The 15,000-nt window shown below is 41.7% G+C and overlaps 1 protein-coding gene across 1 annotated transcript in view; it reads right to left on the reverse strand.

Annotated features, from left to right (window-relative positions):
* Positions 1-15,000, reverse strand: part of nrxn2b (neurexin 2b) — a 383,071-nt gene that overhangs the window by 255,967 nt on the left and 112,104 nt on the right. Inside the window, 1 exon segment of the mRNA XM_081353640.1 lies at positions 350-651. Within this exon segment, the coding sequence (XP_081209766.1) occupies positions 350-592 (243 nt within the window). The 5' untranslated portion in view covers positions 593-651.

Consider the following 15,000-nt stretch of genomic DNA (forward strand, 5'->3'; position numbering starts at 1 on the left):
CCCATGTGATTCCTGACCTCACACTGTTCTTCCTCAGTATTTCAGAAAGCAAGACTCAATATCTTCAGTCATTTGCTTCTTCTCCAGTAAATTAATCTTGATTTAACCCTCTGGTCCTCTTCATGTGTCGGTCAGAAATGACAGAAGAATGTAATATATTTTAGAATTGTTCAGTTTTGTTTAAATTTTGTTTAAAATTGTTCGGTCAAAAATGACGAAGAGCACCAGAGGGTTTCAAATCAAGTGCTGTTCACCGAGACAGAAACACTGAGGAAGAGCATGATTTGTGTTTCAGAAGTTGTGATCAATATCCACGCAAACGTCTGCAGAAAGTGAGCGTCCGTCTTACCTGTCGCAGGTTTCGCGTGACTTTAACATCGTGCCAAGCGTTGTCGTTGAACTTCCCGTTGACCGGCTCCACCAGGGCCTCGAAGGCTCCGGAGCCCAGGTTGATGACGAGCCACACGGCGCCGCTCTTCAGAGACAGGTTCACGTAATCCGCAGATTTCCCGGTGTGGAGCATCAGGCCGTTGCGCTGGAGCGTTCGGAAAGACAGCGTGATCTCGTCTGTGCTGCTCTGGATGGGGGTCATGGACAGATCGTAGCAGAAGAACTCGTTCCCCTTGAACGTGGCGACCGATTCCTCTTTCCCTGCGGAGAGAAGGAGAGAACACGAGCTCATTCACTGAATCAACACTCTTTACCGACATCTAACGCACTCTTAGAAAGAAAGAGTCAGTGGGTTCTGTGGAGCAGAGGTGTAAAAAGAGTCCCTGAAAACCAGACTTGAGTACAAGTCTTAGAGAATCTGATTTTAACAGTACACAAGTATTTTACTCATACTGAACGTAGGCTGAAAGATGCACTAGCCCTCGACACCTAAGAGACATCCCAATAAACAACTGATGTGTAAGAGGAGAAATCTCTAAAATCAAAATCAAACTGAATTTCACAATAAATATAGGTCGACACAACAGCCTGTAAAACGTCTACAAACTCTCAAGTCTCAGTTAAGCTCACGCGCACACAAGTAAACCGATATCCTTCAGAAAGGTATCATCAATAAAGCGGATAAATAAAAAGTCTACTGGCACTGGATGTGCTGGTTTCGGCCTCATCTCCTAGATCAAACACCTGCGATCCAGCAACTAATGCACTGGCATTGGTGTAAAGTAGCCTTGTTGATGAGTTCGGGAGAGTAAAGGCGAAACACACAGTTATAGTTCCTTCACTGGCCTTAGACGGAGACATCGCTTCTTTACAGCCGAGAGAAACTGCTGCCGGAAGCGTGAGGTGCCGTGACAGATGTACAAGTGATTACTCATCACAGATGTACTGGAGTAAAGAGTACATTTACTTGTTCAAAAAATGTAGTCAAGTAGAGAGTAAAAGTTGCTAATATCTTTGATACTCAGCAAAACTACAAGTACGAAGTACAGTAACTAATTACATCTACTCCAATACTGTACACCACTGCTGAGAAGCCTTTAAAGCTTCTATTTAAGGAGAGATGTGTTTGGAGATGTTTACATCACATATTTTAACCAATATAACACAATTAATTAAGTAAAAACAAATCCATAAGATGATGGGAAGTTTCGATACACAAAGTGCCTGACGGAACTCTTTAATATTTTATATAGAACATCATTTATTTTTCTGACCCCATCGGCAGATATTTGTTCTTGTTTTAAGCACAAACTCACTTCATTTATTCTTTCGGTTTGCTTCTCCAGTATATGTTCTGGAGATCTCCGTAGCTGGAGATATGGCTTCTCCAGTAAATGTATCTCAGTTAATAATGTTTATATATGTGTGCTGAGTAGTAATTAGTTCTAAACATGTAAAAGTGGTGAGAAAAAGGCTCAAAGCAAATGTTCTGGTCGTATTCCCAACCGCAGACGCTCTCAGGGGTGACACACACACACACACACACACACACTTCTCCAGAATAAACAGTCCTGAAGATTATGTCATGGATCAGGGATACGATGGGATTCCCGTATTCATGAAGGCTTTTAGCAAATCTAAGAATCCTCAAGAGAAAGAGCAGATGAACTGAAGTCTGATTTAAAAAGCCAGCCAGTAAAACTGCAAGTACATTAATTCATTTCTAGACGCTTTCATTCGAAGTGACTTATATTCATTTTTCCAGCAGGATCAGTCCTTTTACACGAATCTGAAGAGTTCAAAACTACAGCCTTTTGGATTTCAGCCCAGATCTTGTTGTTAAACCACACCACCACTAAACCACACATTTATTAATGTTTCATCCCAGTCAGGTTAAGATGCTTCAGCTCTGCTGAGGTTTAATGTCAGTGAATTGTGTTTCCATGCCACTGATTCTGAAAAGCCTGCAAATATTTGAATGTGTTAGTGATTTGTTTCAGTTTTATTAATTCATATATACCCTGCAGTGTTTCCTTAAGATGTAGAGAACATCTAAACCACACAGCCATCCTTACAAATATAAATTAGGAATACAGATGATGCCTGAAGCAATTCCAACACACACAAACACACACACAAGCAGCTCTACAGAAGACAATAGAGTCATTATTCAGTTCAGTGTTGATTCAGTTCAGTTCAATAACTGTGTAAAGTTCATCACATATGAAACAAGTTCAATTCTTCATCTCTACAGACGACAATAGTGTCGTTATTGAGCTCAAAGAAGACAGATTTCTGTACGGTTCCATAAACGTGAGAAAGAACAGGCCAATCATGATTCAGTATGCAAATGAGGTTCGAGTGGAGACCAATCAGGGCAGAAGCAGTCTGTTTTGTGCAGGACTGAAGTAAAAGTGTCAGGATCTGGTGGAGCGTGTGTGTGTTCAGCTCTGGATCCATGTGTAATCGCACTCTCTCCCGCTGCACCTTTTACTGGCCTGTGAGCTTTAATACAGCCTGATCCCCGTCGCTCCAGCGAGCCTGGGATAAACCCTCCTGTCTGTCTGTCTGTCTAAAGCTCGAAAGCTCTTCTTGTGTGTTCTGATGTGCCTCACACTGCTAAAAAACATGTTCTTGTTCCTCAGTATTTCTGTCTTGTTTTCCAGCACAAATATTTAAAGCGGTCATGAACTGAGAATTCAAAGTTTCCTTGATCTTTTGACAGTTAAGAGGTCGTCATACTAAAAATAGAAAACGACAGGATCTAAAAAGTGGAGACTTATGACGTCAGAGGGCAGCGAAAGACCGTCTTTGCAGAAGAATATGATGTTGTTTTTTTCAAAAATGTGAATGTCTCAGCGGTGCATTATTTGTTTGTATTCGGTGCATTTCACTGTGGATTATTTGATAAATCAGTTGCAGTTTCGGCGCAGACTTTGCAAACAGACTTTTACAATATGGATCTGCCAGCAATGCCACAAACATGCAAGTAATCATGTTTATTCTAATGCCTGATCTGTGATCAGTGATTTCTGATGTGTAATTTTTAAAGTTCAGACAGATTATCTCTCAAAATCGTTCAATACTGTTTATGCATCTGCAAATCAAGCCAGTGACTAAACGATCAACTTCACACCGTTTCTCTTAGTAGGATGAAAATAATCTCATTTTAAACTGTGATTAAATTATATACAGAAAGCGATTAACAGACTCTTTCATCTGCCCACTGTTCATCACTGCAACATTTCATGTGGTGGGAATAGATCTACATATAATGCTATAATCATTACTTTTCACGATTTGTTAATCTCGATAGCTGTAACAGCGTGCTAAAAGTTTTTGAGAGAGTGAGCGTTTACACTGAGCGTTTACACTGAAGTCTCACAGCCAATCACAGCAGTTTCACAACCAATCACAGCAGTGGGGGTTTATACTGAAGTCTCACAGCCAATCACAGCAGTGGGCGTTTACACTTAAGTCTCACAGCCAATCACAGCAGGGTGTTTACACTGAAGTCTCACAGCCAATCACAGCAGGGCGTTTACACTGGAGTCTCACAGCCAATCACAGCAGTGGGCGTTTACACTTAAGTCTCACAGCCAATCACAGCAGTTTCACAACCAATCACAGCAGTGGGGGTTTACACTGAAGTCTCACAGCCAATCACAGCAGTGGGCGTTTACACTTAAGTCTCACAGCCAATCACAGCAGGGTGTTTACACTGAAGTCTCACAGCCAATCACAGCAGGGCGTTTACACTGAAGTCTCACAGCCAATCACAGCAGTGGGCGTTTACACTGAAGTCTCACAGCCAATCACAGCAGTGGGCGTTTACACTTAAGTCTCACAGCCAATCACAGCAGGGTGTTTACACTGAAGTCTCACAGCCAATCACAGCAGTGGGCGTTTACACTGAAGTCTCACAGCCAATCACATCAGTCTCACAGCCAATCACAGCAGTGGGCGTTTACACTGAAGTCTCACAGCCAATCACAGCAGTGGGCGTTTACACTGAAGTCTCACAGCCAATCACATCAGTCTCACAGCCAATCACAGCAGTGGGCATTTACACTGAAGTCTCGCAGCCAATCACAGCAGTGGGCGTTTACACTGAAGTCCCACAGCCAATCACATCAGTCTCACAGCCAATCACAGCAGTGGGCATTTACACTGAAGTCTCGCAGCCAATCACAGCAGTGGGCGTTTACACTGAAGTCTCACAGCCAATCACATCAGTCTCACAGCCAATCACAGCAGTGGGCATTTACACTGAAGTCTCACAGCCAATCACAGCAGTGGGCGTTTACACTGAAGTCTCACAGCCAATCACATCAGTCTCACAGCCAATCACAGCAGTGGGCATTTACACTGAAGTCTCACAGCCAATCACAGCAGTGGGCGTTTACACTTAAGTCTCACAGCCAATCACAGCAGGGTGTTTACACTGAAGTCTCACAGCCAATCACAGCAGGGCGTTTACACTGGAGTCTCACAGCCAATCACAGCAGGGTGTTTACACTGAAGTCTCACAGCCAATCACAGCAGTGGGCGTTTACACTGAAGTCTCACAGCCAATCACATCAGTCTCACAGCCAATCACAGCAGTGGGCATTTACACTGAAGTCTCGCAGCCAATCACAGCAGTGGGCGTTTACACTGAAGTCTCACAGCCAATCACATCAGTCTCACAGCCAATCACAGCAGTCTCACAGCCAATCACAGCAGTGGGCATTTACACTGAAGTCTCGCAGCCAATCACAGCAGTGGGCGTTTACACTGAAGTCTCACAGCCAATCACAGCAGTTTCACAGCCAATCACAGCAGTGGGGGTTTACACTGAAGTCTCACAGCCAATCACATCAGTCTCACAGCCAATCACAGCAGTCTCACAGCCAATCACAGCAGTGGGCATTTACACTGAAGTCTCGCAGCCAATCACAGCAGTGGGCGTTTACACTGAAGTCTCACAGCCAATCACAGCAGTTTCACAGCCAATCACAGCAGTGGGGGTTTACACTGAAGTCTCACAGCCAATCACAGCAGTGGGCGTTTACACTGGCGTCTCACAGCCAATCACAGCAGTTGGCGTTTACACTGGAGCCTCACAGCCAATCACAGCAGTGGGCGTTTACACTGGAGTCTCGCAGCCAATCACAGCAGTTGGCGTTTACACTGGAGTCTCACAGCCAATCACAGCAGTGGGCGTTTACACTGGAGTCTCGCAGCCAATCACAGCAGTGGGCGTTTACACTGGAGTCTCGCAGCCAATCACAGCAGTGGGCGTTTACACTGAAGTCTCACAGCCAATCACAGCAGTGGGCGTTTACACTGGAGTCTCACAGCCAATCACAGCAGTGGGCGTTTACACTGGAGTCTCACAGCCAATCACAGCAGTGGGTGTTTACACTGGAGTCTCGCAGCCAATCACAGCAGTGGGCGTTTACACTGAAGTCTCACAGCCAATCACAGCAGTGGGCGTTTATAAAATAATAAAACAATCAAGTTCATGACACCTTTAAACATTCGTAAATCAAGATACATTTACTGGAGAAGCAAAATGACTGAAGATATGAAGATACTTTCATGCCGTCTGTCTCTCTGTCTCTCTGTCTGTCAAACACAGTTTGAATCCTATTCAGGATTGATCTTTAACGGAAAGCTCCTGCCTGTGTTTTCCGTCTCTCTGCCGTCGGATGCAGCAGAAATCAGGCTGAGAGGGGAGGGACCTGCACTCTCAATGCTCTAACGTGATTGGCTGGAGCACTGAGGCCTCAGTGCTGTGATTGGGTGACTGCTGTGTCATTATCATGGCTGATATCCCATCTATGTCTGCTAATTAAACCAAAATAATTACTGCAGTGATGATGTCATGCACAGCTGAAGCAGCAACCCTTCACACAAGCAATTCTGCAGCAATGAATAACAGTCGATATGCAACATCATCACATGTTGCATCATCAAAATGTGTTTAATTAAACTCAATGGTTATTTTGCATGTTAATCCAATTTTGTGTATAAATGCCTGAGCTTATGTCAGTCTGATCAAATAATGAGTAAAGAAAGATGTTAAATCAGTGTTCCATTCATCACACTGGAAATGGAAGAACAAGTTGAGTACACTGCATTGTGGGACACAGTATTCAGTGTGTTCACCGCACACTGTGATAAAAGCAGTAGATCATCCAGTATTAGATACTAAACATACAGAAAACCCACATACACACATACCCACATCTTTCTTAAAGGAGGAAAGAGTGAAAAATGGCGCTGACAGTTTGATTGATCCGTTTTTCAGCTTTTAAAGAAAACTCATAAAATGCTCCATATCTCTCTTTCATTCTCTTTAACTCCGAAACGAATCATCTCTCTTTGACTCATCTCTCTTTTTGTTGTGGCTCTGAAATTGACAATCTTCTATTTATTTTTTGTCACTGTTGCCCTTGTGTATGTATCCTCTATGAGCATAAATCCTATATATGTATACTGTACATCCATTTCTGTCAAATAAAACATTGCATATTTTACATGACATACAGACAAGATAGACAGATAGACAGACAGATAGATAGATAGATAGATAGATAGATAGATAGACAGACAGACAGACAGACAGACAGATAGATAAATAGATAGATAGATAGATAGATAGATAGATAGATAGATAGATAGATAGATAGATAGATAGATAGATAGTCAGACAGACAGTTAGTTCATGCGTTCATGACATTAAGGCTAGATTATTGTAATGCTCTTATGGGTGGTTGCCCTGCACGCTTAATAAACAAACTACACCTGGTCCAAAACGCAGTTCCTATAACACCTGATGTACCCGTTACATCATAAGAAGAATGAAGGACCTGCAACTAGACACGACCACAACGCATGATGTAGTCAGCCGGATCCGGGCCGTATCCAGATCAAATGGTGGACCTGCGCCTAAACACGACCACAACGCATGATGTAGTCAGCCGGATCCGGGCCGTATCCAGATCAGATGGAGGACCTGCGCTAGACACGACCACAACGCATGATGTAGTCAGCCGGATCCGGGCCTTATCCAGATCAGATGGAGGACCTGCGCCTAGACACGACCACAACGCATGATGTAGTCAGCCGGATCCAGGCCGTATCCAGATCAGATGGTGGACCTGCGCCTAGACACGACCACAACGCATGATGTAGTCAGCCGGATCCGGGCCGTATCCAGATCAGATGGAGGACCTGCGCCTAGACACGACCACAACGCATGATGTAGTCAGCCGGATCCGAGCCGTATCCAGATCAGATGGTGGTCCTGCGCCTAGACACGACCACAACACATGATGTAGTCAGCCGGATCCGGGCCGTATTCCGATCAGATGGTGGACCTGCGCCTAGACACGACCACAACACATGATGTAGTCAGCCGGATCCGGGCCGTATCCAGATCAGATTGGGGTTGTGCCTAGACACGACCACAACACATGATGTAGTCAGCCGGATCCGGGCCGTATTCCGATCAGATGGTGGACCTGCGCCTAGACACGACCACAACGCATGATGTAGTCAGCCGGATCCGGGCCGTATCCAGATCAGATGGTGGTCCTGCGCCTAGACACGACCACAACGCATGATGTAGTCAGCCGAATCCGGGCCGTATCCAGATCAGATGGAGGACCTGCGCCTAGACACGACCACAACGCATGATGTAGTCAGCCGAATCCGGGCCGTATCCAGATCAGATGGAGGACCTGCGCCTAGACACGACCACAACGCATGATGTAGTCAGCCGGATCCGGGCCGTATCCAGATCAGATGGTGGACCTGCGCATCCCTGAAGTGTCAGCAGAGATTGTGTCTACTAGACTCTCCCCTGTGAAGGCCTCATCGACACGACAGCCATCGGCACTGATCCTTAACAAACCCCTCTCCATCCCAGCGTGACTCCGATCTTCAACCAGATGGACCTGGATAATATTCTGATTGTTCCAGTCCAATCTGACCTATGACCTGTAATGCTGCCTGAATCATAATCAGACACTGTTCGCTCGTTGACCAGAGGAGAACTGAGCGACTGAGTTTGGTTTCTCCCAAGGTTTTTTTCTCCATTCTGCCCTGATGGAGTTTTGGTTCCTTCACTGTCGCCTTTGGATTTTGTCTTGCTTAGTTGAAGACATTTAATATTCAACAATATTATTGATCTGCCTGCATTGACACCATTATATGAGAACTGGAGCTGGATGATGACATCATGGTGTTCTCCAGAGCAAACATATATATAAATAAATTAACCCCCTGGGGTCGACGGTATCGCCGGCGATACCAGCTCGCTTTTTTTCAGTTCAGTTCAAAAGAAATTAATTTTGCTCTGTGGACTTTGATATTACAAGCAAGTTTCATACATCAATCGATTCTGTTAAATGTGTATTATTTTTGTGTATACTCACAATAAAAACAAAGTGTTGTGCTTTTTGCCAAATAAAGAAAAATAAACGTGATGCGAGTTCTGCCTTCTCTCTGTCAGTGAAGACCATTCTGAAACGCGTCCGAAAATGAACTGTAACTCAGCGAATACTCAGTCAAACAGGCATACAGACACACAGGCAAATTAGGTAATTTATATAAAAAACAAATATTCTCATCTTGTGAAATCTGTATTAAAAGAGAGCGATTCCAGTCGAGCTAATTAGAGCTCATTCAAAGGTAATGTGACTCCGCCCACGGAGAGCGCGTGCTATTCAAACGCAAACTACTGAGGCAATCCAAGCAAACCTGTGAACGCCCCCATATCAGCTCGAGAAAACACAAGTTTATTCATATCATTGTAGCCTACGTGTTTACACCATCTGGCAGCGCTGTGAGGAATAATAATAATGGAAAATCTACCTCAGAGTGCGGGTATTGCGAGGAGAGAGGATCCGAATATGTAGTATGTTTTTTTTTCCTTCTCAAGTTAATCGCGTTTCTGTGAATGAATGAACGGCAGCCGCAGAGATGCGCGCTGTTTATCACAGCTCGCAAAAAGACAGTTTAAATTTAAATTGCGTCTCTGTGTGAATGAATGATGATGTTTTAGCAAACTGTATTGCTATACTGAGTTGAGTAAAAATCGACAGAAATATGTTGAAATAAAATGTAGGCTATTTGTATAAGCAACGTATTAAACTGAAAATTAACATTTATGTGCCCTAATATTTCATAAAAACAACGTTACAGTCAGGCGTTTCTGTTTGTGAATGAATGTTTCGGTTTTAGCAAACTGTATTGCTATACTGAGTAAAAATCGACTGAAATATGTTGAAATAAAATGTATTTGTATAAGCAACGTATTAAACTGCAAATTAACATTTATATTTCTTATAATAAAAATGAAAGACCTATGTTACAGACATATGAAAGACAACATTTCGTTGATTAGTTTTCGATAGATTATACATTTTTACTGTAAAATATCTGCCACCTCAAATAAGCTTTTGTTTGCCAATATTTGCTCATGTTAAATATAGTATGTTTTGTCAAAAATAAAGTTATCAAATAATCAATCAAATCCTTACCTTTGAAATATGTATGATAAAATGTATACTTTAGTTTTTACAAAGAAAGATTACACTTGAATTGTTGTTGTAATTGTAACCTTTTTAATAAAAAAATATATTTACAAGGTAGATGTAAACAAACTATTAAAAGGTAAATATAAGCCTTTTCTTTAAATAATTTTTATTGTGTTTTATTAGTGACAAATTTGGGGAGAGGATAAATATTCCAAAACTGAAAATACAGTATGAGAATTAACTGCACAATTACTAGACATGTTTTCCTTGGATATTATTGGCCAAATTGCAAGCACAATATGTGGAAAAATAAAAAAGAATTGAGATGCTTCCAACTGTTGCTCTTGCATTCTTGTGGCTCAGTGACTCACCTGAATGAAAGGGTCATTAAGTATGCAGGCCCCATTGTCTCTTCAGGTGTGAACCACTAAATATGCATGATCGTTCACGCCCACTCCGCATATTGCCTTTCCAAACAGAAAGTGCTTTGCAAAATTCAAATCAATGTATTGTGTTATGGGAATGATAAGGCAGGGTGATTTTCACATCATTTTGAAGAAAAAACACTAGGTGATGACATCCATTAGACAAAAGTCTTATTGGCACATATTTAGAATGTGTTTTATGGCCTTATTTCAGAAACTTTAGTTTTTAGTTTTTTCAATAACCATGCATAAACATTATTCTCTCAAAAATGCAGACATGTACATTCTTGTTGCTCACATATTATGGTAGCCCTGTTTGTGCTAAATAGTGTGTCATTTCTTTTTTTTTTGCCATTAATATGTTTATAAGCAACTGAAAAAAGCACAAATGTCAGGGCATGTCAGAACATCTCAAGGACCCCAAAAACAGCCCAGACCCCAGAGGGTTAAATTAAACTTTTTTACAACAAAAAGTAACCATCACTGAACTTAGGCTAGACTGTGACGCTATTTTCTTCTAGATCTGCTACAATCAGTATTGTAAAAAGCACTATATAAATAACGGTGACTTGACTTGACAGACAGACAGACACGGTTTGAAAACTAATGTTTAGGGTCTGAAGCTGAAGCTGTCAGGAAGGAGACTGAGAGACTGAGGTCCACAGGGATCGAGAGGCGACTGACCGAGAGCTAAACACGGCCAGAGCTGAGACGACTGAGAGGAACATTACAGCGAATGATTCACTCGACGCTCGATGGCTTTATTGAGGAGAACTGAAGAGTCGCGCCATCATCCGGCGGGTCACTCAACGATGATGAACAGAGATCATCTACACAGGCTGGGACACATTATGACCTTTAATTATGGGTGTCTTTGTACTCCAAACATCCCTAAAACAAGACAAACCCCCCAGAGAAGCAGAACTGTAGAGCGATCAGGCCTTGTGTTTAGAGAATAATGATGATTTAAGTTCATTTCCACTGGTAAATTGATTTTTTCTTGTTTCAAGTGTAAATGAACAAAGTTTACAATAAGGTTTCATTTGTCAGCATTGGCTAACTACATTAGATAACATGAACTACCAACGAACAACACTTCTACAGCCTTGATTAATCTCAGCTGAAGTCCATTTCTACATTGTAAAGTTGTATCGGTTAACTTTAGTTAAAGCATCATTTCTTCTGGTCCGCTGTGTTCGGGGTCGCTGAAGGTCGAGCTCTTCACACACACCCGTCGCTCTCTGGAGGAGGGTTTAATTGCTTGTTGCCGCGGTAACGCTGTGTTCTGCTCCGCCTCCTCGTGTCACTAATGCACCTGCTTTATTTCTCCATTCCCACGTTTCATCTTTCGCTCCTTCTGTGCATGTTTGTATTTTTGTCTTTAATGAGATGAGCTGATGGTTCCTAACATTCTTCAAAATATTATATTTTATGAAACTCATTCAGGTTTGGAACAACATGAGGAAGAGCAGAATGAGCATTTTGGTGAACTATCGCTTTAACTAAAACACCGAACATCACGTTGAGTTTAAAACCTTCAGACAAATGAAAAATGATGTTTTTATCGACTGACAGTCTTTACACGCGTCAGACTGAACTCTGTCTAGTCTGTGCAGCTTCTATAAAGAATGAGTCTGGAAACACACACACTTTACAAACGCCACATCTAAGCCTCTGTTTCACCATATTGTATGCTTCCACCACCTGAACCCGTCTCACACACACACTGACAAGCAAATCTCAATCTCAATGCATTTTCTCCATGTTATTTTTATGTTAACAGTCCCAAATTCTGGAAATGAATATATGAATATAAAATTAAAAGAGCTGAGACTGTCCTCAGGAAGAGGATCAACATCAACAACGGACAAAAACAGCAGCGTTTCTTAGTCCTGAAGATCCAGTTCACACTACAGCTGAATATCATCTAGCTACGCACAAATCCCACATTAAAAACATTACATAAATGTTCAGTCATCAGTTGCTTATTAACTATGACTTTTCCTATTTTTGAGTGATTATCTCTATGTATTAATACAGCAATGTTGCGTGTTCTCATAAGCACATATAGTTCATGTGAGCTGAAATGGAAGATGTACAGTAAGCCAATCTCACACTGTGATGTGTGTTTATCCACCGCAACCCCGCATCTACTGTAGGATATTGCAGAATATGAGAGATATTTCTGAGCTCTGCTGGACACAACGGCCGTGTGCTGTTTGTTTAACAGCGAGGACAGCTTTTCAATTTTACCCCTCACTGAGCAAAACACCCGCACAGCAAAGACTAATGTGACGTCACTTCTGTCGAGTGTGTCTTTATGCATGTGTGTGTGTGTGTGTGTGTGTGTGTGTGTTTTACTGCACGACTATTACAGCAAAATACAGCTCTACACAGACTCAGGGTTGATGAATCACGAGAAAGAACAGTAATAATACAGCCTTAATGTGAAATATCATCAAACGCACTGTGCACGTCGAGCGCTTCAGATCAGGCACGAGCTTCGCTTCGGGGAAGACGTCGCCTTAGTAGGGAACGGCCTATGTAGGAGGTTTAAGACAGAGCTGAGGTGATCATGAAGAGTTACAGCACACACACACAGAGAATCATGACCACGAGAAACGACAACAACCCTTCAGTCCAGATCTCAGAGAAACTTTAGGTGTCCGAAAGTAAAATATCCTGACAGTGTAATGGAGCTTCCTGAATAAATGAGTGTTTATGAACAAATCACTTGCATGAATGATTCAATGACTCACTCATACAGACATTCACTTGTTTTGTTCTTGAATGAATCAATGTTTTTGAGCAAACTGACTCAGAGAAAGATTCACTGAATGCTGCGTCTCAATTCGCCTACTTATACTACGCCCTAAAAGTATGTACTCTTTTTGTGAAGAAAAACTGACCTGTCAATCATCTTGTCAAAGATACAATCCTCCACATTTCATTTCATTTCATGTCCTCCTGTATCGGAGAGAAATGCTGAAGCTCGTTGATCGCGGGTCTTTCATGTGGAGACTCTCCTCATATTAATGAATAATGATGCATTTAAAAGTTAATGGCCAAACGGATCTTTATAAAAGTCCACATTGTTATTGCAGATTAAATATAACACGGATAACATTAAATAAATGTTTTTCTATCAGGTTAAACTTTGATTAGTCACTCAAACCCTCACTCTCGGTCACGCACATCCGCCATGTTTTGTAGTCTTTTAACACTTTTTACTCGTGTTTGTAGTTCCTCCTCCAGAGTGCAATGGATCATGGGTAATATGAGCCTTTAGAGTGAGCACGGATCCACACTTTGAAAATCCACCGGAAATAGTAGACCATTCGGGGATTTCTGTAACACTCTCTTCAACACACTATGCTTTAGGACACACTTATTTCAATCTCACACACTGTTAAGGACGGATAGTGTGGACATTGAGACGCAGGGTCAGTTGTTTTGTTCTTGAATGAATCAGCTCAGTAAATGATTCAAATGACTCCTTCAAGAAGACAATCACTTGTAACTATGTAACTTGCAGAAAGAGTCACTGTAAAATCCTAATGAACAGACATACAAATCACTAATGCAGTGATACGAGCAGTGAACCACCCAGCGCTGTCGGACAGTTATATTTAGATTAAGGCAGATTGCTGGATCAGAACTGACTCTGTAATAACTGTCTAGTGTATTAAGTATTGTATATATTTTGGTTCAGAGGCATTCATAACTGTTCCATGATTGTTCCATCTGTCCAAGGCAAATGTCCAAGAGACACGTCTCATCCTCTGCCAGTTTCCACTTCTATCCCGTAGCGTTTCGAGGGAAACCCGCCAGTGATCGTTAATGTTCATGAATCAAAATGATTCATTCTTAAAGGGACAGTTCACCCAAAAATCACTCCAACTTTCTTCAGTGGACCCTAAAAGATGATATTGTTACTGGTATTGCGTTTCATACAATAGAAATGAACATAAACCAAAGCTTTCAGTCTTTCTAAAAGTATGCAGAAGCAGCATGAAAGTCATCCATGCGGCTCACACATATTGCACAGTACATTTCACTATATTTCAAGTAATATGAAAGATTGGTTTGAGGAACATTATAGTTATGTAATATATTAATCTCCAGTGGCCTGTTAATCATTGCTATTAGATCAAGTCCTATTCATACACTGCAAAATATGATTTTGTTCCTCAGTGTCTTGTTTTCCAGCACAAACATCTAAACATTATTTAATCAATATACATATACTGGAGAAGCAAAATTACTTTACAAATGAAAAATGTATCAAAATGAAGTGAGTTTGCGCTTAAAACCAGAACAAATATCTGCCGATTGGGTCAGAAAAATAAAGTAAATTTCCCTTCAAGTTCAGTTTATTTTTCTGACCCCATTGGCAGATATTTGTTCTTGTTTTAAAGCATAAACTCATATAAACATACTGAAAGATTTTTCAAAATAACAAGACTTAATATCTGTAGTCCTTTTGCTTCTCCAGTAAAGGTATCTCGATACATTATCATCACAGTCTCTGTAACTGAACAGATCTCAGTCGTCATAAAGTCTCCGTTTCATAGGAGAGGGTTTAGTTTCTGGGAGAACTAATCCTTTAAAAGGCCTATTACACTCTTTCACATGTTTTCAGGCTCTACTAGAGC

The sequence above is a fragment of the Scardinius erythrophthalmus genome, assembly GCF_964197995.2.
Source record: "Scardinius erythrophthalmus genome assembly, chromosome: 2".
NCBI classification, from domain to species: Eukaryota; Metazoa; Chordata; class Actinopteri; order Cypriniformes; family Leuciscidae; genus Scardinius; species Scardinius erythrophthalmus.